General features: G+C 34.4%; 1 protein-coding gene across 1 annotated transcript; it reads right to left on the reverse strand.

Annotated features, from left to right (window-relative positions):
- Window positions 1-14,580: 14,580 nt before the first annotated feature.
- LOC18595688 (Polyketide cyclase/dehydrase and lipid transport superfamily protein) lies at window positions 14,581-16,185 on the reverse strand. Its single transcript, XM_007023760.3, has 5 exons — window positions 16,017-16,185; window positions 15,659-15,914; window positions 15,099-15,257; window positions 14,854-15,003; window positions 14,581-14,772 (listed from the first exon to the last, which is right to left on the reverse strand). The coding sequence occupies exons 1-5, from the start codon at window positions 16,049-16,051 to the stop codon at window positions 14,668-14,670; spliced, it is 705 nt and encodes a 234-aa protein (XP_007023822.3). The 5' UTR covers window positions 16,052-16,185; the 3' UTR covers window positions 14,581-14,667.
- Between the last annotated feature and the right edge of the window lie 883 nt (window positions 16,186-17,068).

The following is a 17,068-nucleotide window of genomic DNA, read 5'->3' on the forward strand; positions in this document are numbered from 1 at the left end:
CATACGCTTTCTGAACCTTCTTGCAACCATAGCTAGTTCCTCATCATCATCACAAGATAGACTATCCACTTCTTCTTCAAAGATGCTAGCTTTTAAGGCAATGTTTTTCTTCTTTTCTTTAGCTTCTCTCTTGTCTTCTTATTCTTCTTCCTTGAGTTCTAGCTTGTGAGTGAGAAGAGACCCACAAATTTCATCAAGAGTTATGACATTTAGGTCTTTGGCTTCACAAATGGCAGTCACTTTTGGCTTCTAATTTTTAGGCAAGTTCCTAAGAAGTCTTTGGACAATTTCATGTTCTAGAATTGGTTTGCCTAATTGACTAGTTTATTTGTGATGTTCGTGAACCTATCTAGCATGTTGGTGATATCTTCACTAGGTTCCATTTTAAACATCTCGTAGTTTTGGGTTAAGAGAGCTATTTTGGGCTCCTCGACTTGTGAAGTCCCTTCATGAATAATCCAAAGTTTGTCCGACACTTGTTTAGCTATGGTACAGTTTGAGACCTTGTTGAGTTCATTGGGAGTTAAAGTGTCACGACCCAGTACTCCCTTCGAGCCCGTGACATTTGCCGCGATGTCTCGATAGACATTCATTACCTGAAATGTCAACCGAAATCTCGTAAGGCTCTCGCATCAGTTTCACATCTCCCCTGTGAGCAATAGTTACTAAATATCATGTTATAAGAGATTATAAGCTATTTCCAAACCAAAACAATAAAAAAATAATTTTCGTCTCTCGGGGGTATTTTGGTCATTTTTCTCCAAAAATTTCAAAACTACCTAATAATGTAGCATGCGAGTGCAAAACACATATTTCATAATCAAAAATAAGTTTAGATGTCTAAAACATTCATTTAAAGTGAAATTATAGCTAATGGAAGAAAATAAAAATAATGAATAAAATATTCCAATTTTTCATAAAACAATTTTTATAGAACGCTACGTAAATAATTTTTACAACATAAAAACAAAATAAATTCCTACATACAGTAGCACACGCAGCTAGGTATTCAAAACATTTAACAATGACATGTGGGCCCCCGAATGACTAAAAGTAATGAGGGCTGTGAACTTACAGTTTTTGAGGATGCAAGTCCAACTGTAGCCATTGACGAAATGAGCTATCTACAGACTATCCTGAGCCTGAAATGGGTGGAAAGAAGGGTGATGAGATTATATAATCCCAGTGAGTAGACAAATCTCATCTAAAACTGAGTAAATGGAGACAGATAAAATAGATTAGAATAAAAATGATTCACAGCATTTCGAACTCATTTTAATAAGATAAAATAGATTCATTTCACCCAAATAAATAACGAGGCTTATGACTTCCTGAAAAGCTTAGCTCGTGCCAAAATCATTCTCATACTCGATTGTCAGAGATACCTTGGCCTAGGGCTATCCCAATCGAGTCCAACAAGGCTGTTAAAAAGTCATGTATGCATAAATCATGTTTTTATTTTGAAAACATAGTCGTTCCTTGGCGTTGGTTGAGTTCACCCTCACGTGGTGGTTTGGCGTGAAGTGAACTCTAAAGTGTTAACCTCAGGAGTTATCCATCTGCGCCTCTCATACTGAGGTAAGATACAATAGAATCTATCGTGCCCCTCTAATGGGCTGGTCCATGGAAACCCGCCTACTACAGTAAGCTAATAATTATCCCACCAATCAATAAAATTCAATAACATAATATGGAAATTATTGTAATTCCATAGCCTTTCAAGGCAAAAAACAGTTTATACATTTCAACACAAATACCAATTCAGCCATTCATGCAAATGTTGTCATAAGCCATTTGATTCAAATCATGAATTTACAACACATGAAAACAGTCTCCAATTACTCTATTTTCAAACCATCATTCAATTTCAAGACAATTTATAAAATCATTTTATTTAAACACATTTTGGTTACAAAATATAAAGATTCACCATTTAACTCATTTCCATAAAATCACAAAATCGGATAAAAACTACTTTAGATAATTAAGATGATAGTAAGGTTACTCACTGTACTGGGAGTTCGATATATTCCTATTCCCGGTCTTCGGGCACAATCTCTTTACCCTTGTTAAAGGGCTCCCCACCTATACATCATACGTGACACGAATTTCAATAAATTGTGTCAATTTATCATAAACTATTTTAGGCTCTATAAATCTATATGAATGCATGAAATGTGATGCAAAATGTCTGAATAGCCGTTTAAATACAGTATTCGACCTAATTCGCACTATTCTCGGTGTAAATGGGCTAAAACCTCCAATTTAACTCCAAATCTATTTCTTTCACTTTCTACACTCCAATTATACTTAAAATACCTCAATGACTGTGAATATGATTCAATTTATCAGTTCGAACCATAAATCACACATGTCTATACATTAGGTAAAATCTGAATTTTCATGCCAAAATTTCCCATTAAATTTTGAGCCTCGCCAATCATTAAATACAACCAAAATATCATGAAATATCATCAATTTCAACCTCAATATCCTCCCTAGAAAATTCGGCCTCTTGTAGGTTTGTGAAGAACAAAGTGATTCCTTGCTAGATTTTCATACTTTCCATTACCAAACAACCAAAAACACTTAATTAGCTTGAAATCTAGCAAAATCAATGCTCAAAACCTCTCCTCTCAAATTTGGCCAACATGGGTTCATCATGCAAACTTGAGTTCTAAGCATGGAAAATGAAAAAGAAAGCATGGGTAGTGTAAATCACAAGATAAAATCACAAAATTTTACCTTTATTAGCTTAATTCCTTGAAATCCCACACTTTCTCTTCAATTTTCTGACCTAGGGTTTGTGTTCTTTCCTTTCCTCTTCACTTCATGCTTTGGTTGGCCATATGGGTGAGACTAAGAGAGTTTTAAATAGATTTTACAAGGAAATTCTAGAATAATCCAAGCTTCACACATGGCATGTTTCCATTGGTCCATGTGTAACACTTATCCATTAAGCAATCTCTCTCCACCACATAAAATGTTTCAATTATCCACAATGTAAACTGTTAATGGCTGAAATTCATGGGCATGACAAGTGTTAAGTGGTATAAAATTCCAAAATTCCAACTTTTCCCCTATAAACTCGTAAAATTACCGTTTTGCCCTTAGGACTCCAAAAATATTAGAATTTAAATTTTTCACCTCTCAAACGCAAATCATACTCCAATGAGTCAAATGTGATTAAAATCTTTTCTAAAAATTTCCATTTTGTCCTCGGGTGACAAAATTACCATTTTGCCCGTAGAACATGAAAATTCCAAATTGACTCCAATTCAGCCCTCGAACTCCAAATCATCCTTTAAGTCATTTTGGGGTTTTAAAATTCTCAATTTCATCTTAAGATCTCTATTTAGACTAGTTCGAGGCTTAATTCAACTTAATAGTACCATTTGGTACAATATTGACTTTTGACAATTTTTCGGGGCTTTCCAAGTATGCAAGCATATTGTCAATCACATGAAGGACATGGCAAGTACTTTATAAGGTTGGGCTTGATAGCACTACCCCCCTTAAAATAAAATTTTGACCTCAAAATTTCATTTACTGAACTTAGAGAAAAGGTGAGGTATTATCTTCTTATCTGATGTTCAACTTCCCATGTCATTTCTTCCATTTGAGCATTCATCCACAATACTTTAACCATTGGGATGCTCTTATTTATTCCTGTACGTATCCTCATATTTATGTTTACCTCACATTTATGTAGCTTCAATCTCCTTAATCATAGTAGTCCATCGCGTACGGTTTAATCGCGCTATAATTACATTTCCTCGATACCATTTCCTTAACTATCTCCCAAAGTCTCTTATGTCCACACAACTCAGCCTCTAATGGGATTTCTTACCGTTACACTACCTTTATCACTTGTCAACAATCAATAATTCCCACTTCAGAATACTCTTTCCATATTACAACTGCTTCCAAATCAATTTTTTTCCTAAAGAGGTGTGCACTACAATTCCTATTCAAGCATTTCATAATACATAAGGATCAAACACTCTTTATTTATCCATATATATATTTAACATCATAGAGAATTCAAATTTGATAACCATTAGTAACCATATTCTCAAAAAAAAAAAAACTCCAGTACTTTCATGATCGAGTACTTATTAAGTAGATCTCGTCTATTACCATGATATATTTAAATAAATAAACCTACTTTTGGATGTATCCTTATGGACTTAATCAATCCTTATAATTCCTAGGTCATAACCAACTTGTTAGTTATACGTCACATACAAACATATCTAACTTGTGATTCCTCAAATTTTACTTCAAACACTAGATCTCATGGCCTCATTAGTTTATCAATCTGAAAATGAAAATAAACATTTATCTCCCCTCAAGTACACTTTAAAATTAAAGTATCATTTATCAAGATATTTCTGGTGTCAACTTCCTTCAGCCCTTTTTTTACCTTAGAAGATTAAATCCATAATCATCCATTTTGAGTCATGGGCTTATGCCAATCAAGGCAAATTTTCACACTTTCAATTGCATGAATTCGAATGCACATATTCCATTCTCATATGAGAGTTAACCACTACTCGGCATCATCCCCAAACAACACGTATTATATAAATCAAATTTTTAGAGTCAAAGTTCATATTGGAGTAATTCAACCCTATGTCATATCTCATCACCAAACCCTTACTTGTACATGAGTACTTGAATTTTCGAATCATCATTTCTTTTCTAAGTAGATCTTTACAGTCCCCGTAGTGTATTTCTATTCCCTTACACATAATAGTGTCATTTAATCAAACCGTATCACCCTCATTTTCTAAACATTCGAAACACAATTCAACCTTTGCCTACCATTATCAAGTACTTTGCCTTGATAATCACTTAAAAATAAATTGAAACTTGTGGGGAAGTACATTTCACAATTTATGTTTTGCATCTACAATTATGTCGAGATCAGAACCTCATCGGTCCATAAAATAGTAGGATAATCATTGCCTCGAACCAGTATTTTCAAGTATACTTATGCTTGTATCCTATCCTCATACTTATGTGATATGTCAGTCATGAGTCTAACTTGACTGTATAGCCATTTGCTCCTTAAGCTTTAATGTTTTCTCATTGCGAAAAGTGTTTCGAATTTATCACATCAGAGTATTCATAAGGTGGATACATATCCATATTTTATAGTTCAAGGTCTAACGTAGCAAACACTATCTCATCATTAAAGTTTTACCCTTATCTATCGATCATAGCTCCCTTGCACATTTACCTATACATTCCTGGGTTACTTACAAGCCACTCATGGCCATCCAACTTTTGACCTCTTATAGTAAGTAAAACTAATATATTCTCTTATGCTTTTCCATACATTTCCTTTAATAAAGTTCCATTGAGAACTTAAACAATCCAAGGCTTATCTTCAAAGTCACACATAACTTTAGTCGTTCATTGCATGCCCGATAACACTTTAGCTCACTAACCTCACTAGACATTATTTCAAAATCTCCCAAGGCGTCCATGTTCTTAATTCGAATCATACCATCTAACTTAATATAATTGCATTAATTATCCTTAAGTCCTTATGCTCAGCCTATCAACATCCATATCTCCCCCTCCTTCATGTTATTGGCTTTGTTAAAGTATATGTGGCTTTGTAACCTTTCACACTACATTATACATTTATGCCAAGGCACTCTCAATTTCATGTCAAACCTATTGTCATGGAACCATAAATTAGAGTAAGCTCCCCTATGGAATATCTCCTTCCATATGATGCATGGGGATCACAAGATGTATAACTCCAAGTGTATGCCTACATATTGATAATCTCCATATATTTCATGATCATGGAAACCACAATTTTCAAAACTATCTTTTTATCGCAAGTTTGCGATTGGAACATTAATCTCCACATATACGTATACACGCACATTCAAATGTCCATATTCCTCATTATGTATACGGGTCTCTAGTTTCAAATGCCTTCAGACTAATTTCTCTTTATATCCACATAATCGACCTTGTGTTGTTACTAGTCCCTTTTTATTCAACTGAGTCGAGGCAAGAATTATAAATTCTCATAGCAACACTTTACATTAACTCATTTACCATACCATACTTGTAATTCGTTATTCATACTTCATCACTTAACATTGATATTCCTTATCGATATCTCATACCTTCATCTTTCTTTACACTTATATTCACAATCCTCATAGAATCAAAAATCCATTATAAGCGTCACTTATATCCTTTCAAATTTGTAGCTGCAACTAAAATTTCAAATTTCACCTTTTCCATAAGAAATTTTGAAGTCACTTATTAGGTATTGTAGTTGCCCTTACCATTGATGAATTTCTACGTCAATTCTCAGTAATTATTAAGGTAACTAATCACACCGCTAAGGTGAATACCCCTCCTCAATGATTATACCACTAGTCCACTTCTGTCCTACCAAAAAGGTTCCCATATACATATATCCAGTCATTTAAACAACTACTTCATTCACATTATATAAAATAAAAGTCAACTCTTAATTTCTTTATACAGGTAGTTACTATTTCCTTTGTACTACATCTATCTAGAGTTAAAGTAGTACAACTTCAACAAAACACTAAGTATCTTTAGGGTCATCATCACCTTGATCCTCTTCCAGATGAAATTTCAACAAAACACTAAGTACAGCTTTCTTTTTTTTTTTTTTGTTCTTTAATCCAAGCCTATTGGATTTTCCTACATTCCTCAATTTCTTTCAAGATGAAATTTCTTATGCCTTCATTAACGTCGTTACTATCAACACTTTCATCAGTGTCACTAGTACTAGTGCTTTCCTTTATCCAAACCTTCGCTCCCAAATCCAATGGAGTCCAATTAATAGGAACTCTAAACGGATATCTTTCTAGATTACTGGATTCAAAACGACATCGACTTTCAGTGGTGGAATCTATTAATCCCTCACTAGTACAATGTGAGGTATCAAAATAATTGTCTCTCCTAGGCATAGTAAGTGCAATCCATGCACCACAACCTATATGTAACCAAATGGTAATTTCTTGATCATTTATATCCCACAAGGACAGGTAGGTTTCTATATGCAGATGTATCTATCAAACAAAATCTAATCTAACTTAACTTAACATGGGGCCACACTGACACTGTAGTTTTTTTAAAACAACTTTAAAACCAAATGTTCTTACCTTTAAAACCAAATGCTTTGATACCACTCGAATTGTCATGACCCAGTACTCCCCTCGAGCCCTTGACAACCGCCGCAACGTCCCGGTAGACATTCGTTACCCGGAGTGCCAACCGTAACCCCATAAGGCTTTAGTACCATTTTTCTCATCTCCCCTGTGAGTAATCATTGCCAAACCTCGTTTTTAAAGAATTTTAAGTTTTTTTCCCTTCAAAATCGAGGAAAAATAATTTTCTCCTCTCAGGGGCATTTTCGTCATATTTCCTCAAAATTTTTCGAACCCGACTAAAAATGTAGTAGATGAGTGGAAAACACATATTTCATGATTTAAAATAAATTTTGGTATCTAAAACATTTATTAAAAATTATATTGCAACTATTTGAATAAAATAAAAATGTTCAATAAAATATTCTAATTTCTTGTAAAACATATTTTTAGAGTCATCGGTAAATAATTTTTGTAATATAAAAGCTAAATAAATTCATACGTACTATAATATAGATAACCGGGATATGAAATTTACTTTACAGTGACTCGTGGGCCAACAAGGAACAAAAGTGCACAAAGGTAGTAAACCTACAGTTTTTTTTTTTGGAGTAGTAAAGCCGACTATAATCCTTGACGATATCTGTTATCCGCAGGCTACCTCGAGCCTGAAATGGTTGAAAAGGAAGGTGGTGAGATTATAAAATCTCAGTGAGTAAACAGATACCATCTAAACCATCTAAAGTCTAGTAAATGGAGACAATTAAAATAAGTCATCATACTGTAATTTCATTAACTTTCAACTCATTTCAACCAAATAAAATCAATTCATATAAATCGAGTAATCAACATGGCTTATGAATTTCTTAAAACTTTGACTCGTGCCAAAATTGTTCTCATACCCAGTTATAAGGGATACCTTGATCGAGGGCTATCCTAATCGAGTCCGCCAAGGCTGTTAAAAAGTCATGTATGCATAAATCATGTTTTTATTTTGAAAATATCCCAATCGTTCTCTAAGTACTTAATATGTCAGCAAGTGAAAGCTGAACATCAAAGAACTTAGCAATTTTTACAACCGTTTTCGATTCTTGAATGGAAATGGGAACATGTAACAATAGATTTTGTAATGGGTTTATCATGAGCTAGGGTTTGCTATGATGCTATTCTAGTGACAATTGATCCGCTAACTAAGTATGCCCACTTTTTGTCAATCAAGATTAAGTATGGAGTAGCTTGATATGCCCAAATAGACATTAATGAGATTGTAAGCTACATGGTGTTCCGATAACGATAGTGTCCAACAGAGGATCACAGTTCATGAGTCAATTTTTTAGGAAATTTTAAGAAAGCTTTGGCATGAGATTGGATTTTTGTATGACTTTCCACTTGCCAATGGATGGCTAGTTCAAGCCCACCATCTAGACGCTCGAGGATATGTTGAGGGCAATTGCGCTTTATTTTGAGGTCTCATGGAATCATTACTTTCCATTGGCCAAGTTTGCTTATAACAATAGCTATCAAGCCATGATCGGTATGGCTCCGTATGAGGCTTTGTATAGGGGAAGATGTAGATCACCTATTGATTGGTTTAAAGTTAGGGAACAAAAGCTCTCAGGACCAGAAATGGTCTAAGAAGCTGAACGAGGTGTTCAAGTAATTCGACTAAGGATGCTAACAGCTCAAAGTCATCAAAAGTCTTATGCCAATAATAGACGCAAACCCTTGGAATTCGGAGTTGGCGATTATGTGTTCTTGAAAATCTCGCCAACCAAAAGAGTGAGAAGATTCGAAAAGAAAGGGAAATTGAGCCCTAGATACATCGGACCCTTTGAGGTGTTAAAGTGCATAGGCGTAGTTGCTTATCATTTGGCATTACTGCTCAACTTATTCGACATTCATCCAGTCTTTCATGTGTGCATGCTTAGGAAGTATGTTCCTGATCCTTCGCATGTGATACAGTATGATGAAGTCCAGTTACAAGACAAACTTAGTTATGAGGAACAACCCATAGCCATATTGGATCAACAAGTAAAACGATTTTGCTATAAGGGTATTGTTATGGTGAAAGTATTGTGGCTAAGCCATTTGATTGAAGAAGCCACATGGGAACTCAATGAGGAAATGAGAAAGAAATATCCCCATCTTTTTCAAGTTTGATATATGCTTTAAATTATGGTGTGCAATTAAATTAAGAGACAAATTTCTTATAAGGAGAGGAGAATGTAACACCCTTAATTTTGGAGGTAATTTAAGTTAATGAAGGATGATCTATTTAATATGTATTATGCCTTGAAGACATCGATGATATGTTATGTATGTCAAGTGTGGAGAGTGTATACATTTACACTTAAGTAAATTTTTTTGAGGAAATATCAAAAATGATGAATGAACTCTATGGTTTAAGGTTTTGAATTGTATTTGATGTGATAATTGAGGGTATGTATGTGTGGATTGGATTTTATAACTGATTTGAGGTTGTGGAAGACATTTTAAATGGGTTAAGCTTTAAAAGGAGAAATTTTTATGAATTGAGACTTAACAAGTCGATCCTAGTGCATAGAGGGTCGATCTTATGAAGTAAAAAGTAGGGGAAGTAAAGCATACTGGCCAAGGATCGACTATATGCCGTCTATAGTTAATCCTAGGAATGAAAAATGGAAGCGATATGGACTTTCTGGTACAGGATCGACTATAGACTCTCCATAATAGATCTTATGAAGCAAAAATGACTAAAAATGGACATTTTGGTCAAGATCAACTATAGACCCTTTATAGTTAATCCGATGAATGGGGAAAAGGGTGAAAACAAACTTTTTGGTCTAGAATCAACTACAGACCCTCCATATTTGACCCTAAGACGCCCAATCAACTTAAAAAGCCCAAAACCAAACATTTCTTCATTTTTTGTTAACTCCACATTTCTCCACTCATCTTCCCTCAACTCTCACACCCTTCAAACCCAATAAAATTCAATCATAAATCATGGATTCTAAGTGTTAAAGGAAACAGATTTCACTCCTAACAACTTGATTGTGTGATTTTGCTTTCTCTCTCTAGAACTCAAACCCTGACCTTCTAAAATGATTTTTGAAGGCATTTGGAGTAGATTGGAGTGGATTGGAGCTTTGGAAATGCTCCTAGAGGTAAGATTAAGCATTTTTACTGATTGGTTTTCAATTTAATTGATTAATAACTTAAATTTGATTTAGTCTAGCTTTAAAGAAATTGGCCCCTAAAGTTTACTAGGGATTTGGGGTAAATAGTTGTACAATTCAACTTCTAAGGTATGGTTTTAGCTCATTATTAAATGATTTTGAGCTTATACATTGGATTACTAAAGATTTGTTTATTTTTATAAAAGTTGGCATTTTTCGAAAGTTAGGATTTAACTAATTTTGTGATGTTCTAATGTACTTAAGGGAAGATTAAGCAATTTGGGCACATTTGTGGGCCAAAATATGGTTGGAGGCTATGAATCGACGTTTGGCTACGGAGTACTTCTAATTTGTCACTATGAGTAGGTTAATTAAATGCATGTGATGCATAATGCATGGAAAATGCACTGCACTAGTACTACATTATGAATGTAGGCCTATTTGAACATGCCTAGGTGTCACATCCCATTTCCTAGAAAGATTATGACTGGCGTAAGGACCCAAACGAGCATAACCCATTAGGCGCAAGCTATTGGTCCCAAGTAAATGTGCTAGAGGGGGGTGAATAGCATAATTTGGCTCTTTCAAAAATTGGCTCTAAGTGGGAACAAATGCAAGTGAAAAAAAAAGAATGAAAATAAGAACAAAAACAGAGTAGACAGCATAGCAGAATTTAGAATGATTCAATCCAAGACCTACATCCACTACTTTGATTGTTCAACCAAGGATTTTCCAATTAATCCACTAAGAACGGTGAAATTCACAAGCTTTCACCAAGCTTTTACAATGGCTTTTACGAAGCTTAGTCAAAACCTTTCACAATAGTTTTTACCGGGATCAACTAAAACACAACACCTAACTTATCAAGGCTAAATTAGAACTTATACTCAATGAAGCTAACCCAAGCTTAAGCAACCCCTTAGAGTGTCTCCCACACTTTAAGTAAACAGAAAATAGAGAAAAAATGAAGTACAATTGATCACCTAGCTGATCTAAGATGTACAAAGTTAAGCTCAAACACTTTTTCAAAGGATGGGAATGAAATACAAGTGTAAAGAGAAGGTTTTTAGTCTTCTAAGCTCAAAATCACTATGGATGGCTTCTCTATCTTGTTTTTGACTATTGGAGAGGCTTTAAATACTTGCAAAATCAATTCTGGCCGTTGGAGATAGAAACTAGCCATTTCTAGCCGTTATTTTGTCTTTTAGTACTCAATTGAAATTTTTTGACAGAATGATCTTAGTCGACTAACTGCGCTCTTAGTCGACTAAGTTGTCTCTGTTTTCTGATCCCAATTTTTGGCAGTGAGCTCTTAGTCGACTAACTTCCTTTTTAGTCAATTAAGTTGTTTCTGTTTTGAAGTCTAGATTTCTAGCAGTAGGCTCTTAGTTGACTAACAATACTTCTTAGTCGACTAAGTCTTTTCTGTTTCTAAATCGACCATCTCCATTTTTGAGTTTTAGTTGGCCAACTCCCTTGATTATTTGACTAAGTGGCTTCTGTTTGTGTCCAACACTCGCTTAACTGATTAAATCTTATGTTAACCAGTTAAGACTAATTTGTCTTCATTAAAGCTCTTTCTTCTTTGCTTGTTTAACCAATTAACCCATTTTGCAACTGAACAAACATCTTGACTTGCTTTCATATACTAAATATATTAATTAATTTAAGCTTTCTCCTGCACACTTAAACAATATAATTAGACATCAATGAATGGGAATATTTTGTTATCATAAAAAACATATAGAGTCAACATTCTCTCTCTTATTTTTTATGATGACAAAACATTCCTAGATTAAGAGTGCAATGTCTACGTTCAATATGAATGCTTCAAATCTTTACGCATAATGAGTTGTTCCCCCTTAGTCAATGCCTCTAGTTTTCTTTACATAATATTCAACAAAATCAAAACTAAGCATTACACACATAAATTAAACATGAAGATATATCAAACTCTATTTAACTTAGTCTTTCTTCTCTTCTTTTTCTTTTTCATCATTAAACAAAATATTCAAAACTCCCCCTTAATGAGTGCATCTAGTTTTTCCTTTAATTTTTAAAGTAGAATTTAATGAATAAGAATCATAAGCACTCATACACTTAAGTCATACAAGCTTATAGATATAGTTCAACAACTTCAAGAGTCAAGCTTGTAACTATGTAAGAACAAATGTATGGGAGTTAAATCATTTCAAGAACTTGTCAAGGATCACTCAAATAATATTCAAGCAAATTTGATCATTTTGTCATAATCAAAACTATAATAATTTTAAAGCTAACACAAGCAAGCCTTTTCTCATAACATCATCAAACATTCATCATCACATGCGAAAGCATCATATCACATCCATTAAGATACATAATCGTAATACATACATTCTTAAAACTTATTATACAATAAAGGAACTTCTCAACTTAATTGTGTAAGCTTAACTTAATACATCTATATGTGTATTAACAAGTGCCACTGTCATAGTGCACGATAATATAAACATTAACATCATCAACACCCTCGGGTGTCCATAATGGCTCTTGAGTCATCATCATGATCTCATACATAACATTTTTCATATAAGATGCCCAAACATGGGCAATATCAACATAAACATATTCATAATCTGTAAACATAACATAAAGTAAAGACCGACTCATCAACGAAACGTGATTGACCCTTTAGGCATCAAGTGGTTGCTAGACACCTACTAAGGAATGAAGACCAGACACTAGTATCCGCAACACTGGCTACTATCAAAGGCTATCACTAATCTGCGACAAAATAAATGGGAAAAATAACATGTGAGTCACAAAGACTCCGTGAATGGCTACGAGAAGGGGACAAGGCAAAGGATAAAAGTATTTCATAACCATGCATTTATAACTAATGTCGTTCCTGACTTCCGAATCATAAAATTGATTATACGAGCCATTTAAACTCATTTAAATACCTTCTGTTTGAAAACAAACTTATATAAACCTTTAGAAATCCTTTACCTCTAAAATTCTCATCAAATTCTCCCAAACATCCTTTTCTGTACCATATCTATCGTTACATTATTGAATGTATCGATACTTACAAGCATCTATCAATACATTGGTAAAATGTATTAATACATTTCACACAAAAAGCCTCCTATGGCAATCTGTTTAGAATGTATCGATACATGCTCCATATGTATTGATAATTTGAACACAGAGACCAAGTTTCTGAACAATTTCACCATTTTTGCCATTCCTTAAGTCCCTTTATATCTCGAGAACTATCTTTAGGGCTCAATTCTTCTTACTAAGCACATTCTCATGCCATCATAAGGTATAAACCATAAACATTACTCAAATGAACTCAACATACAACATACCATAAACATAACAACCATGATCATTTCATTAACATTAAAACTCATACATTGTGATGGTTTGACCCCCATCAACCTTGGGCTGTTAAGGTACATCCCCATTACACCTTAGACTGGCAACGTATAAGCCCATTGCACCTTGGGCTGGCAACGTATATTCAATGTATAACCCCATTGCACTTTGGGCTGCCAACGTATATCCCCATTGCACCTTGGGCATTTTATGATGCATCATAAGAATGAAGTCGTCACTTGCACCTCATAAGAGTGGTATCAATCGCACTCTTTGAGTTCTCATACTTATAGCATGTGGTATGTGGAATGTTCTTCACAAACATGCTTACTCATCTCATAAGGTATATCAAATTCACATCATATACTTAATCTCATGGCATTTATGCTAGCTCAATCATCTTATGTAGCATATGCAATATACATCATATACATATTTGTATCAATTTTGTATAATGGTTAATTAACTTAAAAGTTATTTCTTGAACCTTTTCCAATCGTACTTAGATGCAGTGTAAAACAAATATGAGTGATTTATTTTTCTAAAGAGAGAACAATATTGTTTTGTCACAACATTGACATATGATCATTATTGAGGTTTTTTCTCTCAATCGCTATTTATATTTTCTGCCCAAGCCAATTGAATTGGAAATTAGACTTGTGTACCTTTCTAAGAAGCCCAAATTTGCATTTTATTTTTAACTCCAAATAAATCAATAATGGCCTTTTAAAGTCATGTTTCATGCATACTATGGGAATGTTCATAGAATCTTATTTAAGTTTGCCCTAATTATAATTAGAAGGATAACGTGAGAGATAGCAATAGATTAACAAGTTCATTTAAGTATGCACTAATTACAATTAGAAGGATAACGTGAGAGATAGCAATAGATTAAGAAGTTGAACATGAACTTATAATCGATATTATATATCAGTAAAAAAATAAAAACACTATTTTTTTTCCCACACTACAACTATTGTGCTGCACTAGTTTGAACTTTGAACCAGTTTCCTAAGGTTTTCAATGATCATAACCAGCTTGGTATTAAGCCGATTCACAAAGCACTTGGGAAGCCATCCTGCAGGATCTAACTGCACATAGCAAAGAAGGAAAATAAGCATTAAAGGAATATGAACAACAATCCATTACATGCAGAAGAGCAAGTTATTTACCTGAACAACATAAGTAACAATACAGGAGTTTATATCTTCAAGCTGCTCCACAACCCATCCCGACTGCAGCAATAATCCTCTAATTGCATCATTTTGCTTTGGATGCAATCCAGCAGCAATTTCCTTTGGCAGTGAGGCCACTGCTACAACCTGCAAATTCCCAATTGACGAAGATTATTATATTATTATATGGGAAGTGGGGGCTTTAAACTCTTGCAATCTACTTTTTTGGGAGAAATACTTACCAAAGTGCCATCTTCCATGGTTTCACGTCGCTCGTAGACTATGAATTCTCTTTTCCTGAAAAGAGGTTTTGATTTTTCTCCAAAACTAAGACGAATAATGCTCAAGTTATCTTCAAGATCTTTTATGTATCTGGCTTCTACGAGGTCAGGGTCCCATTGCTGTTCCAGAAAAGAAAAAAATTTAGAATTAGAGCAACAATTTCGCAGTTATTTTAACTGAAGTAATTTGTGTTTTTAATTAATCAATTGTTATTTTCTTGCAGTCAAGAACAAAGGATGGGTTGTTATTTTCTACGATGTTGATCTTCTAAGAAACTCAGCCACATAAATAAAGAAAAATCCAAACAAACGGACAGTGCTAGAGACAAAAGTTTTCTTTTCCAGGGCGACAAACCAGAATGCATCTTCTTATCTACAAACCAAATAAAGCTATCAATCTAAAATGACTGTTAAAGCAATTCTCACCAGTGAGCAGCAGAAATCCTAAGTCTGCATTCAGCTCCACAAAAATTAGTGGGGAATTAATTGATAAGGTTAATTAAAAACAAAAAATGAATCACCTTGGCAGCGTCTATAGCAGTGGCAACGGTGATGAATTGTTGGGGTGAGACAGATCTAAGCAGCCAGCGACTACGGAAAATGTGAAGAGATCCAGACCTGCGCTTTGATATCTCTACTCCATTGTCAAGGGTAAGAATCTTCCATCCATCATTAGCATTCCCCAACTTGTTTGAGTCTGAAGCCGACAATAACTCCTGTATACAGCTCTCACTTGCAAATTGGACGTACCTTCTTAGAGAGTCCTCACTGATGGACCTTTCGGGAGCCAAAAGAAAATGCAAAAAATGAGACAAATATTTTGATTTTGCGAAGGTAAGTTTCAACAAGGATGGATATATCAAAAGAGAGGGAATTTACCAAGACTGGCTGCAAGCTGCTGGACTACTGTTCATTTTTTGGGTTCCAAATTTTGATACTAGGCCTCTTTTTCACTTGAAAGAAACCAGAAAGTGGAGGAGGGATGTATATCAAATATTGGTTATAAGGCTAGACTCAAGAGAACAAAATAATGCGAAGTGGGCCGAGGTGATTGATGCATATGCACTGCCAGAAGAAGCTCCATGATTAAAACTGCACCTCTCTCTCTCTCTCTCTCTCAAAATAGATAAATGATAGATTCTTTCCTTGCAAAAAAGGAACAAGAACCAAGGGTAGGGAAGATGTTGCACATGGAGTGTTGGTAGCTTTTGAAAAACAACAGGAGAAATGAGAAGGAGACTAAAAATCAAAGCCAAACTAATGGAGGCTTGAACTCAATAGATTATCTCAACTTGCCTGGTCATGGGTGACACGGTGACTCTATTTAAACACTCTCATGGGTCATCATGAGGTCCCCAATCACGTGCACACACCCAAGTTTCAAGTTGCCTAGAAAACATCCCTAACTTCAACTTGAAAGCATATTCCACATTTTACCATCCATTCTTGGATGAGGCGGTAACCGCCTTTTGTTACTTTTGGCTTTTAATTCTACTTTATAGTAGATTTTGAAAAAGAAAATTAATAACAAAAATATCGATAAAAAATGGATGAATAAAATTTAATTGTAATTTGCGGATCTACAATCGGAACTAGAAATTTAGACCTATTTGATTTTCCTATGCTTGCATATATGGCACTAGAAGAGACAATATATTTGAATATTTCGTTCCCGCAGTTCAATTCATTAGTTTATAAAAGCTTTCCCATGACGTTAATGATAATCAGATATAGGAATTACATTTGCTTTTTGAACAAAACAGATAGTACTCGTTGCAATAATGAAAGAACATGCCTTTTAAGGCACAAACCTTCTTATTGCATCTATGCTTGCTGACAGTTAAATAAACACAACCAAATATTGAAAATCTTTTAACAGAACATACTAAATTTCTAAGAATGTTTTACTAACAATTGGAAATCAAAGTTTT

The sequence above is a fragment of the Theobroma cacao genome, chromosome 6, assembly GCF_053813885.1.
Source record: "Theobroma cacao isolate CCN51 chromosome 6, ASM5381388v1, whole genome shotgun sequence".
NCBI classification, from domain to species: Eukaryota; Viridiplantae; Streptophyta; class Magnoliopsida; order Malvales; family Malvaceae; genus Theobroma; species Theobroma cacao.

Coding starts and splice junctions, on each gene's coding strand:
- LOC18595688 (XM_007023760.3), bottom strand. CDS start 16,051: ATGAACAGTAGTCCAGCAGCTTGCAGCCAGTCTTG. Junction 15,258..15,658: donor CTGCTATAGACGCTGCCAAG/GTGATTCATTTT, acceptor TTTCTGGAACAG/CAATGGGACCCTGACCTCGT. Junction 14,773..14,853: donor TTGTTACTTATGTTGTTCAG/GTAAATAACTTG, acceptor TGCTATGTGCAG/TTAGATCCTGCAGGATGGCT.